Source organism: Carassius carassius, chromosome 39, assembly GCF_963082965.1.
Source record: "Carassius carassius chromosome 39, fCarCar2.1, whole genome shotgun sequence".
In the NCBI taxonomy this organism is placed as follows: Eukaryota; Metazoa; Chordata; class Actinopteri; order Cypriniformes; family Cyprinidae; genus Carassius; species Carassius carassius.
Window position 1 is genome coordinate 22,215,673 of NC_081793.1, and position 18,114 is coordinate 22,233,786.

The 18,114-nt window shown below is 38.0% G+C and overlaps 1 protein-coding gene across 4 annotated transcripts in view; it reads right to left on the minus strand.

Moving 5' to 3' along the window:
• LOC132121638 (BAH and coiled-coil domain-containing protein 1-like) overlaps positions 1–17,866 on the minus strand; it is a 94,146-nt gene extending 76,280 nt beyond the window's left edge. For 3 of the 4 annotated variants that reach the window (XM_059531245.1, XM_059531246.1, XM_059531243.1), the window contains exons 1-2: positions 17,668–17,866; positions 15,218–15,556 (exon numbers count right to left, since the gene is read on the minus strand). In XM_059531245.1, the coding sequence (XP_059387228.1) occupies positions 15,218–15,389 (172 nt within the window). In that variant the 5' untranslated portion in view covers positions 15,390–15,556; positions 17,668–17,866. Of the gene's footprint in view, positions 1–15,217; positions 15,730–17,667 lie in introns of those variants that run through there. The other variant, XM_059531244.1, reaches the window with a different exon arrangement.
• Positions 17,867–18,114: the final 248 nt, after the last annotated feature.

The following is an 18,114-nucleotide window of genomic DNA, read 5'->3' on the forward strand; positions in this document are numbered from 1 at the left end:
GCATATATGCGTATATATGCCACATATAGGCAAAATTGAGGTGCATATATGTGCATATACAGGAAATATAGGTCTCCTGTATTGCTTCTTCATTTCCACATATAAGCCCTATACATACAAGATATGTCTTCTACTAATGGCAGGATCTGGTCATTTTGTAGCTCATATCTCATTTTTGACTGTCATACATGATGCCTAGCTCATATTTTCTATTATCAAGGAAAAAACTAAGAATTAACGAAAAAAAATTATGCAAGAACTTATGTATGTGCGAACACATGAAATTGGTATCACATGTAATTGGCATGTTATGGAATTTGACTATGGCAATATATTAACATGATATACCGAGCCGGACAGTAACGGAGTACATTTACTTGAGTGCAGTACTTAAGTACAATTTTGAGCGATCTGTACTTTACTCGAGTATCATTTTTGGGGAGTACTCATGACTTTACTCAAGTACATTTGAGGGGCAAATATTGTACTCTTTACTCCGCTACATTTCTATCCATAACTGAAAGTACCCGTTACTTCTTCGGCCCCGTCCACACGGAGACGGACCCCCGATCTTTTTTTCCCTAGTCTCAAGAAATTACCTCGTCCACACGAAACCGATGTAGTATACATGCCAGACCAGCATGTGGCGCTGTAATTCTGCCACAGAGATACAATTAAAACGGAGAAGAAGACATGGATTTGCTGATAAACCTTGCGCGTGGTACACAAACGAACATGGAACAATACATTTATTAATCCGTGTTAATGTTAGTTAATAAAAAATACAATCGTTCAGTGTTTGTTCATGTTTTTGTTGCTGTTATGTGATGTAGTGGTGTTTGACTAGGGGCGAGACGTGGGCTGATGACGCTATATTTTCAGAAAATGTACGGATTCGCCGTCCGGATGAAACGCAAAGGCAGCGTTTTCAAATATATCCACTCTGGGACCCGGTTTCAAAACATCGGTTTCACTCTTCCAAAACGCCAGATCCGTGTGGACGAAAATGCCTATCCGCTAAAAAAAGTTTGTATTACATATAATAAGGGAAAACGGCTATTTTACGAAAATTTGATATCTGTCACATAGATTAAAAACCTATATCAAAACCTATATTTAAACATATATGTTTATATAGGTTTTTTCCATGTGGGTGACACTATATTGTAAAAGTAAATGAGGAGGATGAGGAAGAAAGCAGATACAGAGGAGCACAGTGGGTGACGCAGCTTCCTGCTCTCTAACGCCCATTGTTAACTGCTCATTACATCCGATATGCATGCACACAAATGTTCTTTCTGTCCAACATGACATTACCTGCACATGCATGTATGATATTAAAACTCTCCTTATTTTTTCTTCCACACACACACAAACTCAAAAAGCCCTTGCTAAGCTAAAGCCACACAGCTGGTTTCCTGTTGGAAAGTGGAAATAGCAACACTTGTTGTAGAGGGGTCTAGTCTGGTTGGTCTGGCGGTGTATTGCACCCACACTGGAACAAGCCTCTATATTTGGCCTCTGCAAGAGAGCGTGAAGTACGCCTGAAACCCCAAAACTGAGGTACAGCAAAACCCTAGCCCTCCCATGTTCAAAATAAGTGATGGGAAGAAGAAAAGGCAGCAGTTTCCTTTTCGGGGGTTTTAACAGAAGTGTAACCAAAAACCACTTCTGCTTGGCTTGAACACACATGCAGACTCGAATCAAATGGAAAGAGCTGCTTCTAGAGGGAATTGTTCAGTGTGGCTTGGTCTAAAAAGAGATATAGAGAGAGACAATGACAGAGGGGACGTGTTCACACCACAAACCAAAGCGCTCAATTACGATTTTCTGCTTAAGTTCACTTTTTCATGTGGTTGCTTACATGACTTTTTAAATGTGGCCCATATCAGACATGAGTTTGAACAGGTGATGTTCTTAAACATGCATGTATATGATACTCTAACCTGATGGAGTTTGGGGTAAGTTTTAAATTTGAGATTTTTAATGTTTTCAAAATAAGTCTCTTTTGCTCAGCAGGCTACATTTATTTGATTAAAAATAATGTAAAAACTGTATTAGGAAAAATTATTTAAAACATTTTTTATGTATTTTAAAACATAATTGATTCTTGTGGTGGCAACGCTGAATTTTCAGCAGCCATTACTCCAGTCTTCGGTGTCACATGATCTTTTAGAAATCATTCTAATATGCTATGGTTCTCAAGAAACATTTCTTATTTTTATCAATAAACACAATTTATTTGAAATCTTCTATCTATAACATTACAAATGCCATTTTTTGATTAATTTATTAATTTATTTATCTTTTGCTTTCTTGTTAAATAAAAATATTAATTTCTTTAAAATTATCCTACTAGTGTATGTTCAACAGAAATACACAAAACTTTTTGGCTACATTTACAATTTTCTACAATCCAAAAAAAAAATCACTAAATTGATTAAAACCTAATAAGTCATTAAAAAATTATTTGGAATTATATTTCTTAAAAAGTATATATATACTTTTGAAGAAATATAATTCCAAATAATTTTTGCTCATCAAGCCTGCATTTATTTGATCAAAAATACACAAAAAAAAACAGTAATATTGTGAAATATTATTACAACTTAAAATAAAAGTTTTCTTTTTGAATATACTTAAAAAAAATTATTCCTGTGATGCAAAGCTGAATTTTCAGCATCATTACTCCAGCCTTCAGTGTCACATGTAACATCCAGTCTATCACATGATCATTTAGAAATCGTTCTAATATTCTGATTTATTATGAGTGTTGGAAACAGTTCTGCTGTCTAATATATTCGATGAATAAAAGGTTAAAAAGAACTGCATTTATTCAAAAAAATATATATATATATTCTAATAATATATTTTCTTTACTATCACTTTTTATCAATTTGACACATCCTTGCTGAATAAAAGTATTGATTTTATTTTAAAAAAAAGAAAGAAAAAAAATTACTGACCCCAAATTACTGACCAGTAGTGTATATTGTTATTACAAAATATTTATAATTTTAAAAACATAGCTTCTTTTTTTTCTTTTTATTCATCAAAGTATCCTAAAAAAGTATCACATGTTCTGAAAAAATATTAAGCAGCAGAACTGTTTCCAACTTTGATGATGAATCATCATATTATAATGATTTCTAAAGGATCATGTGATAATGATCCTGAAAATTCAGCTTTGCTTCAGAGAAATAAATGATCATTTAAAGTTAAATATAATAAATGTAAAAACAATTATTTTAAATTGTAATAATATATCACAATATTAAATTTTTTCTGTATTTTTGATCAAATAAATGCAGGCTTGATGAGCAGAAGAAACTTCTTTCAAAAACATTAAAAATAGTAATGTTTCCAAACTTTTGGTCTGTACTGTATATATTATTTATTATAATTAATACATTTTATTTTTCTTTCTTTCTTTTGTTTGTTTGTTTGTTTCTTTATTTCAAATTTTGTTCTACTCTAAAAGTAATATTTAAGGCTGTATGTGTAGAATAGAATTTGATTGTGAGCCAACATGAAACATTAGTCAGTGCACTGAGGATTTGGATACGTTTGTACACTAAAAAGTATAATCACTTAAAATGACTGGTTTCAAAGATTGCTAAATCATACAAATAAAAACCTAGTTTAAATCTCTGGTTAAGAATGTAATTTTTTTTTTCATTTAAGATAAAGTTCTAAACAAGTAAACATGAACAACTAGAAAGGTCATGGAAAGTGCAGCAATGAATGTGGTTTTTGCTTTTCAGACACTGTGTCAGATCTGTGTCACATGAAAAAAAATCTAATTTGAGACATTTTTAACTACAATGTGAAGCGAGAGAGACAGACAGAGAGAGAGAAGAGAGAGAGTCAGCAGTCTGTATTGTTATCCACTCGTGATCATTGTGTGTTCATGATTCTCTGTGTGTGTGTGTGTGTGTGTGTCTAAGGTTCATGTTAAAGTTGAGTGCAGTCAGTGAAAAGGTGAGAGTTCCCACATTAGTCCACCGCTTCCTCTAACAACCCAACACCATCCTCCTAATCAGACCCTTTCAGGACACACACACACACACACATGCAGGTCAACATGTCATACAGTTCTCACTGTCTAAAGCCATCTCTCACTCTGCTTCCTCTCATCTTCTTTTTTCTTTTATTTGTTTAACCAAATTTTTGAAAATAGTATGAAATGCCATTAAAGGTAAAAAAAAAAAAACTTCACAAGTACTGAAGATTACACTGGACTTTAATTACTGTTCATCAACTAATGTGGACTTTTTTTAATTAATATTTTTCAGATGTAAACTAATTATAAATTAATGTAACAATATAATAGCAATGCAATTAATAACTTTATAAATTAAATCAATAACTAACAGTTCAAGTTGATAAAGACAAAATGTGCACATTTGACCAATAGAGGATCTAAACGTCAGTGTGCCCTTTTGATTCAGTATAAAATGAATTTATTATATATTATTATTGTGATGGATTTATTTTTATTTGTGATTTATTATTATTTCAAGTTTGCCAGATACACGGAAAAGCAACACAAACTGCTCAATTTTTTTAGTGTGTGTGTGTCACAATGTTCCCTCTCTTTCCTCGTTCATTCCCTTCTGTTCATTCCCCTCCCTGTCGTCCACCTCCATCTATCTGCCTTTTAAATCAATGTGTCTAATAAAGCCATCAGCTGTGCTGAAATATTGGGCAAACATGCACTCAATCAATGCATGCAAATGCCAGCCATCCATTCAGGGTCCTTCTGAATATTGACGGCGCTGCATGGGCGCATCGTTCTGGGGGTTTGGGTATGTGTGTGTTCAACAAATAAAAGCAGAAGGAAGGACACATGAAGGGTTGAGAGAACAGGGAAACCCAAGATAAATGGGTTTCATTTTCTTCTTTCATGACTCCCAAATGGAGAGAGAGCGAATGGTAGGAAAACAGACTTCCTCTCGAACCGACCTGGAGCCCACAAACATGCCCCTGTTTGAACTTCTGTAGAAATGACATTCACCGTATGAGGAAAGGCAAGGCTGATATCAGATCTGAGGTTAAACACCTCTGAAAATGAGAAGATTTGAGTGCTATTGTAGCATTGTAACCTTGAGAAAACACAATGCAGCAAAGAAGAGATACTGTGTGTTCCACTACGCTCTAAAGAAACGATTTCTCTCACAAAACATAAGCCAACTGTAAGGTAAAAAAGTAAGATTCATTTGGAGCAAGGGTGAGCTCAGACCTGCAAGATCTGTAGGAGTACCTGAATAAGCCACCTGCAGACAGTCCTTCCAATCCTGGACAATCCCACAAACAGAAAATAACATAAAAGAGTAAACACAGCTGATTTACCTAACCTTTGCATTTCCCTGTTGTATGATAAAGGCAGTAGTAAAAACTCTGGTCAGTGTGAGAACTCTCTTTTGAGACGCTGACCCAGAGTCAACAGCTGAGCATTTAGCTTGTTCTCTCTCTAACCCCACATCTACACTTGAACTGACCATGAAAACCAGACCATTAAATATCTAAAAAATAATAAACTATACACAAACATGTCAAAAAAGGGATCTCATTTTAAATTTGTGGTTGGCAACACTGTCCTAATTCATCAGGAAACAATTTTCGTCTACAGTGCACACAGCAAATTCTTGTGGTTTTTGAGAAGCGTTTTGCCAAATGACTATTTTTACATAGCTTCTTAAAATGCAGTGTTCACGGTGAACAATATACAAAGACGTCCATCAGATGTGTGTGCACATGAACCAACAACTGCAACAAATAGCACATATTTGCTAAAAAAAATGCACACAAAAAAGAAAATAAAAGTATATAAAATATGTGTTTGTTAGCTGAGGTGGACTGTGTCTCATTGATTTCCTTGCAATGTAGAAATGTTGGTTTTGCTCACTTGCGCTAACAAACAGCTGCCATGTTGGAAATTCTCTGCATAAGTGAGGTGAGGGGGGCCCTGAAGTGCAAGACTTATGGCTCTTACCAATACTTCACAAAGAGGATAAAGAATCATTTCTCCCTGTAAATCATTTAGTACATTAGAGTAGTTTTGGAAAGAGGGTGTGGGAATGAAGTTAACAACAAGGCGCATATTAGCAAAACAGCTGAGTATCAGACTAACAGTTGGAAGTGACAGAGAGAGCGAAAGAGAACAAGATGTGAGTGAAAGAGAGCTACAACTTGCAGAGTCACACGGAGAGCTGAATCACAGCCAAAGGGAAGTGTGTATCAGCCAAAGTGTAATCATAGGCCAGTCTCTTGGCTTTAAGGGGAATTAACCACTTCAGCTGTTATTTTGTTTTTTTTGAGAATTAGGCATATGCAATATTGGACCCACCGGTGGGTCCCCAGAGTTGATGTGGTTAAAGACTGATTGAATGGTCTTTACAGTGGAAACATAACATTGGGCCGCCTCACCGTGTTTGTCTACTCGCTGCAATAGCTGGCCGAAACACTCTTCTAACCCAATGAGATGAGCCAATTTATAAAAAGAGTTTCACTAACTTTCCTACAAACCAGCACTCGTTCTATCCATAGATATTCGTCAAGAAGCGAGAAGAGCAGTGCTCCTGGCACCCGGGATGTGGAATTACAATAGCCTCGATTCACACCTCACATCTTTCCCTCTTTCATAAGGCTGGACTGGCTCCATGTCCTGAGCGTATTTGTGTGTGTGTGTGAATTTGTGTGAGGGGGAGATGATAGGGGAGGACTGTGGGACTTTGACTGCCTCTGTGTTGTGTCCACAGCTGTGTTAGGCTCCTGACCTCCAAGCAAAGCCCAGCACAGAGGAGCCACTATCTGGCAGACATGATAGAGGACAGGCCGGGCCAGCCAGACATGCTGAGGGAAGGACCGTAAAGCCTGAGAGACAACACAGCACCCGGCCACAAGGCCTTTGATAACCACTGGCGACTGGAGCCAGCATGACACGCATACACTCATATTGTTAATACAGACAGACACACACAACATACATCACTGAGACAAACACACACAGAGACAAACATGTATTTTCACAAGTTCCTCCACATGTTCAAGAAGCAGAAAAGCCATAATTCATATGTTCATGATGATCTGTAGGAAAGAAAAATCATAAATGAGATCTGTTTAGTATCTCATTTGTTTCTCCCAGAAATTAATAATATTAGCAAATTGAGATAAAGGGATATTTCACCCAAAATGAAAATTTTGACATAACTTACTTTTTACTTGCTACATTACTGTCATAAATTGTATTTATTTTGGTTAACTGGCCTGCCCAAGGGCACCATGATCCTCAGTATCGCTGCAGTTCAGGGGTCACCCCTATCTGGGAACCCACCTGTTTGGGTCGCCAGCCCAGAGCTATTATCACCAGGCAACCAATATCCACTTATGTGTGTGTGTGTGTGTGTGTGTGTGTGTGTCGGTCTGAATGTGCAGAAGTAATTAAATAAACAAGTTTACTGACATTAGCCAATTCATTTTGATAGCTAGAGGTCTGTTTTTGGGAAAAGAGTGATAATAAGGGTAGACTCTTATAGACTTTCACACACACACACACACACACACACACACACATCAACACACTGACACACTCTTTCCCTTGTCAACGGCCCCTCTGTATGTGATCATGCATTCCTCTTCAATCCAAATCACAGTTATTATGTTGCCATGCTGATAGCTGTTAAGCACGTTTGTGTCCTAATTGAGCCGACTGTGACTGCACAGTACACCTGACCAGAGATCAGCTGTCCAAGCTGGACAGAACAAAGCAGGCAAGCCAAGACATACTGCATCCGTTTAAGCAATTTAGTGTTAAATCGATGCATTTTAGGAGCCAAAGTGGTTCAGAGAGGAAGGACTCTTTTAGATTTTTGGAATGAGACCCGCATGTTTTGACATGTTATTCGCTTCACAGAATTTGACTTGTGGGAGGAGTGAAGCTGAGAATTTGTGTGGTCAAATAAGGGTTCGTTTTTCTGTGCATTCTGGGTAAAAATGGCAAGGCCTGAGTCCAGAAATAGAACAGGGGCTATTATGGGATGCATGGAAGGCTGGCTCCGTGTTCAGGCATGACTGTGTGGTCACGGTGGTCACGGCACTGTCTTCCCCCATAGCTAGCCAACCTCCTGCTGAGTCTGAAAAACACTAATCAGAACCAGAGAGAGACAGACAGAGAAGAGAGTGAGACAGAGAAAAAAAAAAAAAAATACAAATGCAAACAAAAAGATTCAGGAAGACGATTAGGGAGGGATGAAAGTAAGAAAGGAAAACTTTACAAGCAATCAAAGCACAGGCCAAAAGACAAAGGCTATGTGTCAACCGGAGTTTTGTTTTAATCAGAGAACATGAAAATATTCAGACATGCGGCTCGAAAGCAACAAGCCAATCTCAAATTAAAGCCTTCGCTATAACGAGAGAGAGGGGAAAGAGAGGAATACAGAAAGAGAGAGAGAGAGAGAGAGTCCCTCGAGACTGATTAATATTGAATTCCTAATGCTAATCTTTGTTTTGAGCTTTTTTTTCTTTACTGGTGTGGAAGCCGATGTGTCCTTAAAAAGCATGCTTTATGTATATTTAATGAAGGCTCTGCATACATTTGGAGCTCTCGTCTTGCTGTGTGGTATCCCACCTTCGCATGATCACATACTGTCACATACTGCGGAAGATACCTAAATATCAAAATATTCAATGTGCCTATTATAATAGTCACATGAATATGTTTAATAATGCAAAATAGTGAGTAGCATAGAAAAAAAAGGTATTCAATTATAACTACATGAATAAGGTAGTCAGTGTGTGTGTGTGTGCACCTGGTACATACAGGTATCAGATACCATTGCAGCATAAAATCCTTGATGATATTGCCTTATATCATCTTAGTATCTAATGGTGATGAGCTCAGCACAACTGTGAAATTGCATGTGCCAAGGTGGGACGATCCGACCTTGTTGAGAACACACAGACTGATTGATTATTGATCACTGTATGCACACACAAGCAAAAAACACACAGAAATTATACAGCATCCATGATTCAAAACACACGCATAACCCCCCCACCCCAAAAAAGGTGGAAGTGTATTTTGCAGTTCATCCTAACATACACAGTCATGCCTGTCTCTAGATTCCTCGTCCGATCACACATCCTCACCACAGAATGGAAACACATTCAAGGTTTTGTTTTTGCAGCCTATTTAAAATGTCACTTTTCTCTTACTATCAGACATCAAAGCCAGTGTGGAGGGCTTTTGTTTTCTAAGCCAAATCCCCAAATTGTTTCTTATTTACAACAAATGCAGGCCAAGTCAAAGTTTGGACTTAATAATGACAGCAGTGCATGAGACAGTGCATGAGGGAAAGAGTGCGGGAGGAGAGAGAGATTCCCCACATGGTTATAATATGCTGTGGTGGTTGAGTCCATCAGTTGAGGTGTCACAATGAAAAGTATCTCACAGGATGTAGCAAGCAGCATGCAAGCACACACACACATACACATGAAAGAAAGAACACATTCTGCTCAAACTCCGCACAAAACTTGTGAATTTACAGGGCTCAACAAAAAAGATAGTCGCTGGCACGGGTCAGTGTATTAAATATCTGAATATATATTTTTTAAATACTAAAAAAACAGACATTATAAATTGTTTGTTGTAAATTGTTAAATAAAATAATAAATGAAAAATATAAAAATATTTTCTAACAAAAATGTGTATATATATATATATATATATATATATATATATATATATATATATATATATATATATATATATATATATATATTAATATAATAAAATAAAAAAGTCAAAATAAAATTGATTTTAGATTTAGATCAGAACTACTCACAGAAATGTAAACCACTTAAATCAATATAAACCAATTCCCAAAGCACTGAAGAAAGCCCTTACAAGTTTCAGAGATGCGTGTAACACCCTAAGGGAAATGTGTCAAAATGAGTGAGATAGTTGAAAGAATCACATATACATATAATAAAATGAAAAGAGAAAAAAAAATGCTGGGTGTTAATCCAAACAGCAGTGATGACGAGTCAGGAGAGCTGTTCTCTTGTGAAAAAAAAATGTGAGCCAGTAGGAAATAGAAATGGAAGAAGAGGAGGAGATTGAGAAAGAAAGAAAGAAAGAAAGAAAGAAAGAATGAATGAATGAATGAAAGAAAAAGAAAGAGGGAGTCTGACAGCTGTATAAATGAGCTCTGTAGCTCATGGTGCCCCAGAGTACTGCTTCATTGTTGTGCTGATCCAATGCACAGCAGATGAACCCAGGGTTTAAAAGTTGAAGTGTGTGTGTGTACGAATCAGTGTCTACCGACCCTTATTTGCTTGCATCCTTTAACAGGTTTAGCTTATGTGTGTTTTTGTGCGATTGTATCTGTGTGCATATTACAAGCCCTCCCACTGAGCATTTTTTAACCCAGTCAGTTCTCAAGTATCAGTTGCAGAAATCCAAGTTGGAAGGGTGACAATTTTCGGATTTGGTGTGAAAACACCATATCATATGTCAGGTGCATATTAGGTGCATATGCATATCTGACTTGCCATGCATGCATTCACAGTTCCTCATTTAAACCCTCCTGCTTTGCATTAAAAAGTATTTGTAAATACTTTTTTTAAATGTACTGTTTGTAGGCCTACATGTTTTGTCAGTATTTAAAGAAAACCACATTAATTTAAGTACACCAAAGCATATTCAGTGCTTTAAGATATTTTGATATGATATTTCAATTTTATCATCATTTGAAAGTGAAAGTTGTGCCCATCCAAGTGCACACACAAAGCAGTGAGAAGTGAACACACACCTGGAGCAGTGGGCAGCTATAGATCCAGCACCCGGATTGCAACTGGGGGTTCAGTGCCTTGCTCAAGGGCACTTCAGCCATGGGTATTATTGAGGGTGGAAGAGAGCGCTGTTCATTCACTCAGCCCACCTATAACTCCTGCCAGCACCGAGACTCAAACCAGCAACCTTCCAGTAACTAGTCCAGCTCTCTAACCATTAGGCCACACCTGCCCCATTTCCTCAGTTTAATGCGTTCTAAAACTGACTTTCACAAAAGATTTTGAAGAACAGTTTTTTTGTCCATACAACTAAAGTCTATGCGGTGCAAAACAAAAAATTAGACTACATTTACTTCCATTTTATTTGTGGACAGAAAAATCATGTCATAAAATGGCATAAATGCAATGACACAAAGGTGACAACATTATAAAAGATTCAAATATGACAGAACTATTTTTAGATGAATGCAGGTGAGCCGCTTCAGCTCTTTTGGAAAGCACCACGTTGGCCTGATCTCTTGACTTTAATACTGCACAGCTGTGCTTTTGAGAAACGCGGCCCTAATCAATAGTCACAGGCATCGAAAGTGATGATATACCGGGCGCTGAAGCGGATAATACATATTTTATAGGTGCACATAAGGTGGTGTACGTATCAAATATTAATAAATGATTTTCTGCCGACACTGATGACGTGCAGATGCATTGTTTGAGAGGGGAGCTGTGATGGGTGCAGTCGGACCAGGGTGTTGGGACTTGGGACTCTCTCAGCCTACTGAGGCACAACAAACAGTGAAAGAAGAGAGTGTGAGGTGAAGGAGAGGGGGGGGGGGTGATGTCGCTTCTGCCAAAGAGGCTCCGCAGAAATCACACACACATACACATAGCGTCGTACACACGCGCACAGCACTCAGCTGGCAGGCATAGTGAGTGGCGATGGAACACGCCAGGCTCTGTGCTACCAAGCAGAGGTAATTGGGCCAGATTACCAACCAGGTGGAAGCATTCAGCCTCTCTTTTTCCTCTTCTCACTCTCGCTCTTTTATTCACTTTCACTCTTTACTCTATTTTGGAGCAGCGAAAGAATTTTACGCCATTTCAGAAGTTATCGGACAAAGGTGGAATCAAACGCAAACGTTCATGCCAAATCAAAATCAAAGTCGCTGTAATTCATTTAGACGGTGCAGAGAGAGGCACAAGTGAAAAGGAGAGAGGAATGAAGAGAGATACTAACTAGACTCAAGCGAACGCACTAATTTTAACTACGAGCCCTATCAAAGGCGAAGAGCCTGCGGGCAACAAGGCTGCACCGCAGAGGAACGAGTGGACGAGGAGGGTGAGACAGGTTAGGATCAACAGCAGATGCAGACACGGCATTGTTAAATCAGGACTCAAGGCACACAGAAGCGGAGGGGAAGTGATATGAAAGAAGGCCGACCAAAGCTTGACAGGGCAGACCACATTGCTTTTGCAGAAACATGACTGCTATGGCACAAAGCTACAAAATCACTTTAACGCCGAAGGTGAGGGCAAACGAACGCTTGGGTGACTGTGACAGACGGGGTGCCACCTAACTGAAATCATTCTGTCTCTCAGTCTATATTTGTATTTTTGTGATTCACCAGTTAAAGGGTAGCACTGCAGTACCAGAACACATTTCTTACGTATTTTCACAGTCATTAAATTCATTTTACACATTCCTCCCATCCTGCATGTCTACACTTTTGGGAGTACAGTTTATAAATGTGATTGTATGAAATAATACATTTCAATTAAGAGGAATATAGGCTATATTAAATAATTGATAAACGAATCAGAAATAAAAAGGGAAAAAATAGGCTATACACAGAAAAAGATATATATATATATATTTATATATATATATATATATATATATATATATATATATATATATATATATATATATATAGATATATATAGATATATATATATATATATATATATATATATATATAGATAGATATATATATATATATATATATATATATATATAGATATATATGCTCAGCCTTTATCCCATCATTACATACAAAATTACTTTTCTCCCAGTATGATGTAAAAAAATACAACAGTATCATCGCAACGTAGGCCTATTCTACCTATTCTGCAGAAAAGACACCTGTGTTGATTAAAAAAAAGCCACAGCGGAAGAACATGAAATTGATACGCGCGCAAACACGCATAGCCTACTCATACACACATACACAGAACGAAGTAATGATGCTCCTGTATGGCATGAGCTGGCCTTGTGGCAGACGTTACAGACATCTGCTGAGGATATGAAAGTGACGTGACATTCAGCCAAGTATGGTGACCCAGACTCAGAATTTGTGCTCTGCATTTAACCCATCCGAAGTGCACACACACTGTGAACACACACCCGGAGCAGTGGGCAGTCATTTATGCTGCGGCGCCCGGGGAGCAGTTGGGGGTTCGGTGCCTTGCTCAAGGGCACCTAAGTCGTGGTATTGAAGGTGGAGAGAGAACTGTACATGCACTCCCCCCACCTACAATTCCTGCCGGCCCGAGACTCGAACTCACAACCTTTCAATTGCCAGGAGGGGGGGGAGAGAGAGAGAGAGAGAGAGAGAGAGAGAGAGAGAAAAGGAGAAGGAGAAGGAGGGGGTGAAAAGAAAGAAGGAAAGGAGTTCCTACTGTACACATTAGCCGCGCGCACTGCCGCGCAGCATTCGATGTGCACGCGAGACTTCAGCAGCACAACAAGATCCATCAATCTACTGGCGGTGTGGCTTTTAAAATGCATTCAGCTTCGTCGAAGAAATAGACAATGAACCGATTCAATACATTTGAGATGAAAAATAACGACAGGGAGATGTACATTTACTCGAAAGCAGCTATTTTAAGAGGCTGTATGTTTTACATAGTTTATCTTGCGGACCTTCGTAGTTTGTCTCTGTGTGAGGTAAGAGGACGGAGTTATTTGTGTAAGTAACAAATAAAAATACTTTAAGAAGGCAGTGTGTGAGGGTATAGCAACGGGAGGCCGAAGAGGAAGACAGCCGCTGACGACCCCTTCAGTACCCGCGCGCTTTCACCGTGCGCCGGGGACTGTCGGGGTCAGCGGGATCGCGCTGCCGAAATTTCATTTGAGCCTCGATTTCATTGAGAAACTTCATCATTCACACGGCAAACTTTATGCATCGAATAGGACTGAATGACTTCAGCTGAGTCTAAAACACAATCGAATGTAATGTCTCATTCGTATTCAACTGAAAAGAATTCATACACACACACAAGATAACAAGTCAAGGGTTTATATGAGAAATTATAAGTGTTAAGCTATAGGCCTGTGAAAAGAAAAAACAAAGGGGAGGGGGATATATTTACACATAGCCTACTGATTAAAACAACACCAAAGAGAGTTTAATTTAATTCATAGTTCATAGCTATTGAAACTGCTGAAGTCATTAGAACACATCAAAAGGGTGGTTATGTCAACCATAGGAAGTGTTATAAAAGAAAAAAGAAAAACTGTGGAATTACCTACATACTGTGATATTCTATAAATTACAACAGAAGCTGAAGCATTCACAGACTTATGCATTCATGTGCACATACATACGAACCTATGAACTCATTAATAACCAAAATGCTAAGTGTACCTGTATCTCAAAGGTACGTTGAAAGCTGGAGACACTTGTTAAATCTAATGCATGCACTGTCAACTCATTCGCACCCCTTCACATCACCGCTCAATATAGAAACCGGATTTTCTGGTATCACAGATGCCTATTTTAACGCGCGCGCGCGCACACACGCACACACATAAACACACAGAGCTACTGACCCCAATCTTGGAGAATTCTCGAACCACAGATAACACCAAGGCTTGTGTTAACTTTAAGCAGCTGTGGCAGCAAACCGCTCAAATATGCACCCTAATAATTAACAGAAAATCATGGGGATTTACTAGAATAGATACTACCGAAGAACTTATTTTTTCAAAGAAAACTAGATCTCTGAATGAGCGCGAAACAAAGAGGGCAATCCAGCTATAAAGTAACTGTTCATTATCAACAAAACAGTAGCCTATATTCATTAAATCATCAGAAATAAATGTATATACCAAAAATAAATTACAGTGTGCAAAAGTAATTAACTACGTTTTATTTTCTAATACCGTTTGCACTGCTTTAAACTAGAAACAACCAGCCTTTCAGCTCCTGTCAGTTTATGCAAGTAAACTGTTCAATAAAACGCTCATATTCAGTTAGATTGGACTATATGGAGTCCATAGCAATTGCTCATTTCCAAAAAATACCTTAATTTCCCAATAAAATTAAGTATTTTTAGCCTAATTACACGTCGCTGCTGTGAAAAGATAAAGGTATGTTTTAAAGGCACTGAATTATCCACATGGTAAAACAAACATATCACTTACCTGAATGTGGAGGCATCGGTATGTGTGAGGGGTAATATTTCCCAGGCTGAAAGTGACCGGGATGCTGCACAGTCGTGTGCCCGGCAGGAGTGATCCTCGAGGCGCCTCTGTGAACCAGCGCGCCTCGCTCTGCCAGAAGGTGCGGCGGAGGAGCGAAATCCCGACCTTCCATCCCGAGAAAAAAACGATAAATCCGAAATCCAGAGCGGGAAACCACAAGAACCGAACCGAACGCTGCCCAGATGTTATAATCCCGTTAAGAGTTTCGCTTAGGTCTTGCATTCAGCACAGTTTTGGCTCTGACGGCCAAAAAAGTAGGCTATGTCCCAGTCATGTTTTCTGCAACACAAAAATCATAAAATGTAGTTTAAATTACAAACTAGTTACACGAGCGAGTAATGCAAATCCACAAGATCGTATCATGTTAGCATCCTTCAGATAATGGAAATCCTTCAATGAAAACATGAATGTACGTCCATTGCTGCGACTGCTGCCTAAACAAATTCTCCGCTCGTTTCTCTCATCTCACCACATTTGAGCGAGCTTGCAGCACACCTCCACTTTTACACGGTAGACTCACTGCAGGCTATACACCATTCACAGAAAGATGTCAGGATCAATACATTCTTACAGTATCTTCAAGCCTATATGAAAAACCAAGGACATTTTAACCAAAAGAAGGGGAGAAACTGACAAAGCAAAAACAATCTTTCTGTCTTTCACTCACTAGACATTAAGAAACATTAACATTAAGAAAATCTATAATCGCTGACGTTTGGTATGACTGCGTTCATTACAAACACTAATTTATTTAATGCATCCAACTATAAATGTAATTTATTTATACATTTATTTAATTGTCATTCCAGTTAATGAAACTGCTTTGTTCATCAGACTACGTTTTCAATAACAGTACGGGGGTAACAGCACACTGATGACGGCGTCTATATTTCACCTTTGGCCTCCAGTCCTTAATTTTCCTAAATCACTGGTACAAGCAATATAGTATGATCTTTTCATGGTAAAATGGTGCATTTAGACAATTGTCAGACGCTGTTACTAATGCACGAGATTTGTTTCAAAACATCCTCATGCTTGCAAAAAGGTATATTTTTGCAAGACTATTGGAAATTGTAAGGTACTAAAAAGAAAGTCTGCAAAACAGAATTACAAAAACTCATGCTCATGGTCGTAAGTGCTGTCCTCATCCCACTGAATCACAGATAAGGAAACAAAGACATTTTGATCAAGTTTGAAAATCTATAGCTGTGCTTTCCTTTTATTCGAAATCACAGAATATAAACGAAAGACATAGGTCGTATCTCCAGATATTTGACGTCCAGAACGCTGAACGTCGGTTGGATGTTTCAACGTATCGAGGCCTTAAGACGTTGGAAGTTTCCATTTGGAATGAAGGATGGTTACGGGGCAAAACTGAAATTGCTGTAGCCCTATACTGCTGTCATTAAAACACAAAAACTGAAAATAGAGAGAGGTTATAGAAAAGTGAATGATTTGACACAAAATGACACATACATATATATATATATATATATATATATATATATATATATATATATATATACACACACACACAGACAAATAATGACAACAAGATTAAATTCCTAAATAATGAGCTCTCTGAAGTACAGAATTGAATGTAGGCTAGTGCAACGTTTTTGCACTGACAAAGGACATTTCAGCAAACATGTATCATGTTTGTGACATCATTACTTCATTTAAAGAAATTGGGCACAAATTTTAAAGCATGTGGTATTTGAACTCAGTAACCTCCCAGTAATAACCAAAGCCGAGGTTTTAACATTTATTGGGATCTGAGATCTATTAGATTTGGCTCGGCGGACGGACGGGAGGTGAGGAGGAACGCATGACAGAACAGGCAGAAGGATTTGAAATGTCTTTTTAAGCTCTGATAAAAGTCATACAATTTTATGAATCATGGTATAGCAGTGTAAAATATGTATACATAATAAAGGCCTACAAAAACTAAGTAATTTCACAAACAACTGCCCAATATCCATTCTACATGTACTAAACTGTAGAAAGGTAAAAGCGCTTATAGGCCAAATTAGCCTACTTCTGCCAGATTCACGTCCATTGCATAGCAGTTTGCGAATGCATGTCTTTTTAAAAAAAATGATTATTCACACTTGTATTTTATCCATTCATGGTCAATAAGACACTAAGGCCTTCGCTCTAAATACAATTCCTTCTTTATTCAGAATGATTATTATTATAATAATGATTATGACGATTATTTTTTATTATTGTTGTTTTTGTTGTTGACATCATTACTATTGTAATGATTAGCCTATTTTTGTTTAAGGAAAGCAATAGAGTTAGAAAAAAGTAAGAGCAGCTCTTGAAGGCAAATGTTTATTATTGCACGCATATAAATGTAGGCTATACAATATAAACGAATTACTTACTGGTAAGTTATTCCTTGCAAAACAATAAATGGGTTTTTTAAAAAAAACATGACAAAAAATACGTAAAATAGCAGAAGCAGAATAAAAACATATGGAAATGGTTACATCCTAGAGTCTGCAGATTGCAGTGGGTGTGCAGTGCAAGTTCGGAGATGCACCGTAGTAGTAAAAGCTTCTGCTGAATCGAGCCCCGTGCAAGCAGTCAGAGGCTCTATCCTGAATGTGCTAGTGCCACTCAGAAAGAAGAGGGGGAGGTGACTGTGGGAGCAGTCGCGCCCATTGGTCTAATACCTACATGTCAATAAGCTCGTGCAGCGCGCTCCAGGATAAACAGTGGTTCCGATTGGATGGCTCTCTGAGCCAATGGCATGTCAGTTGGATCAACTAAACACGGCGGGCGCTTTATTTGAGCTTTCCTGTCTCGCGACGAGTTCAGTGTGAGGCACG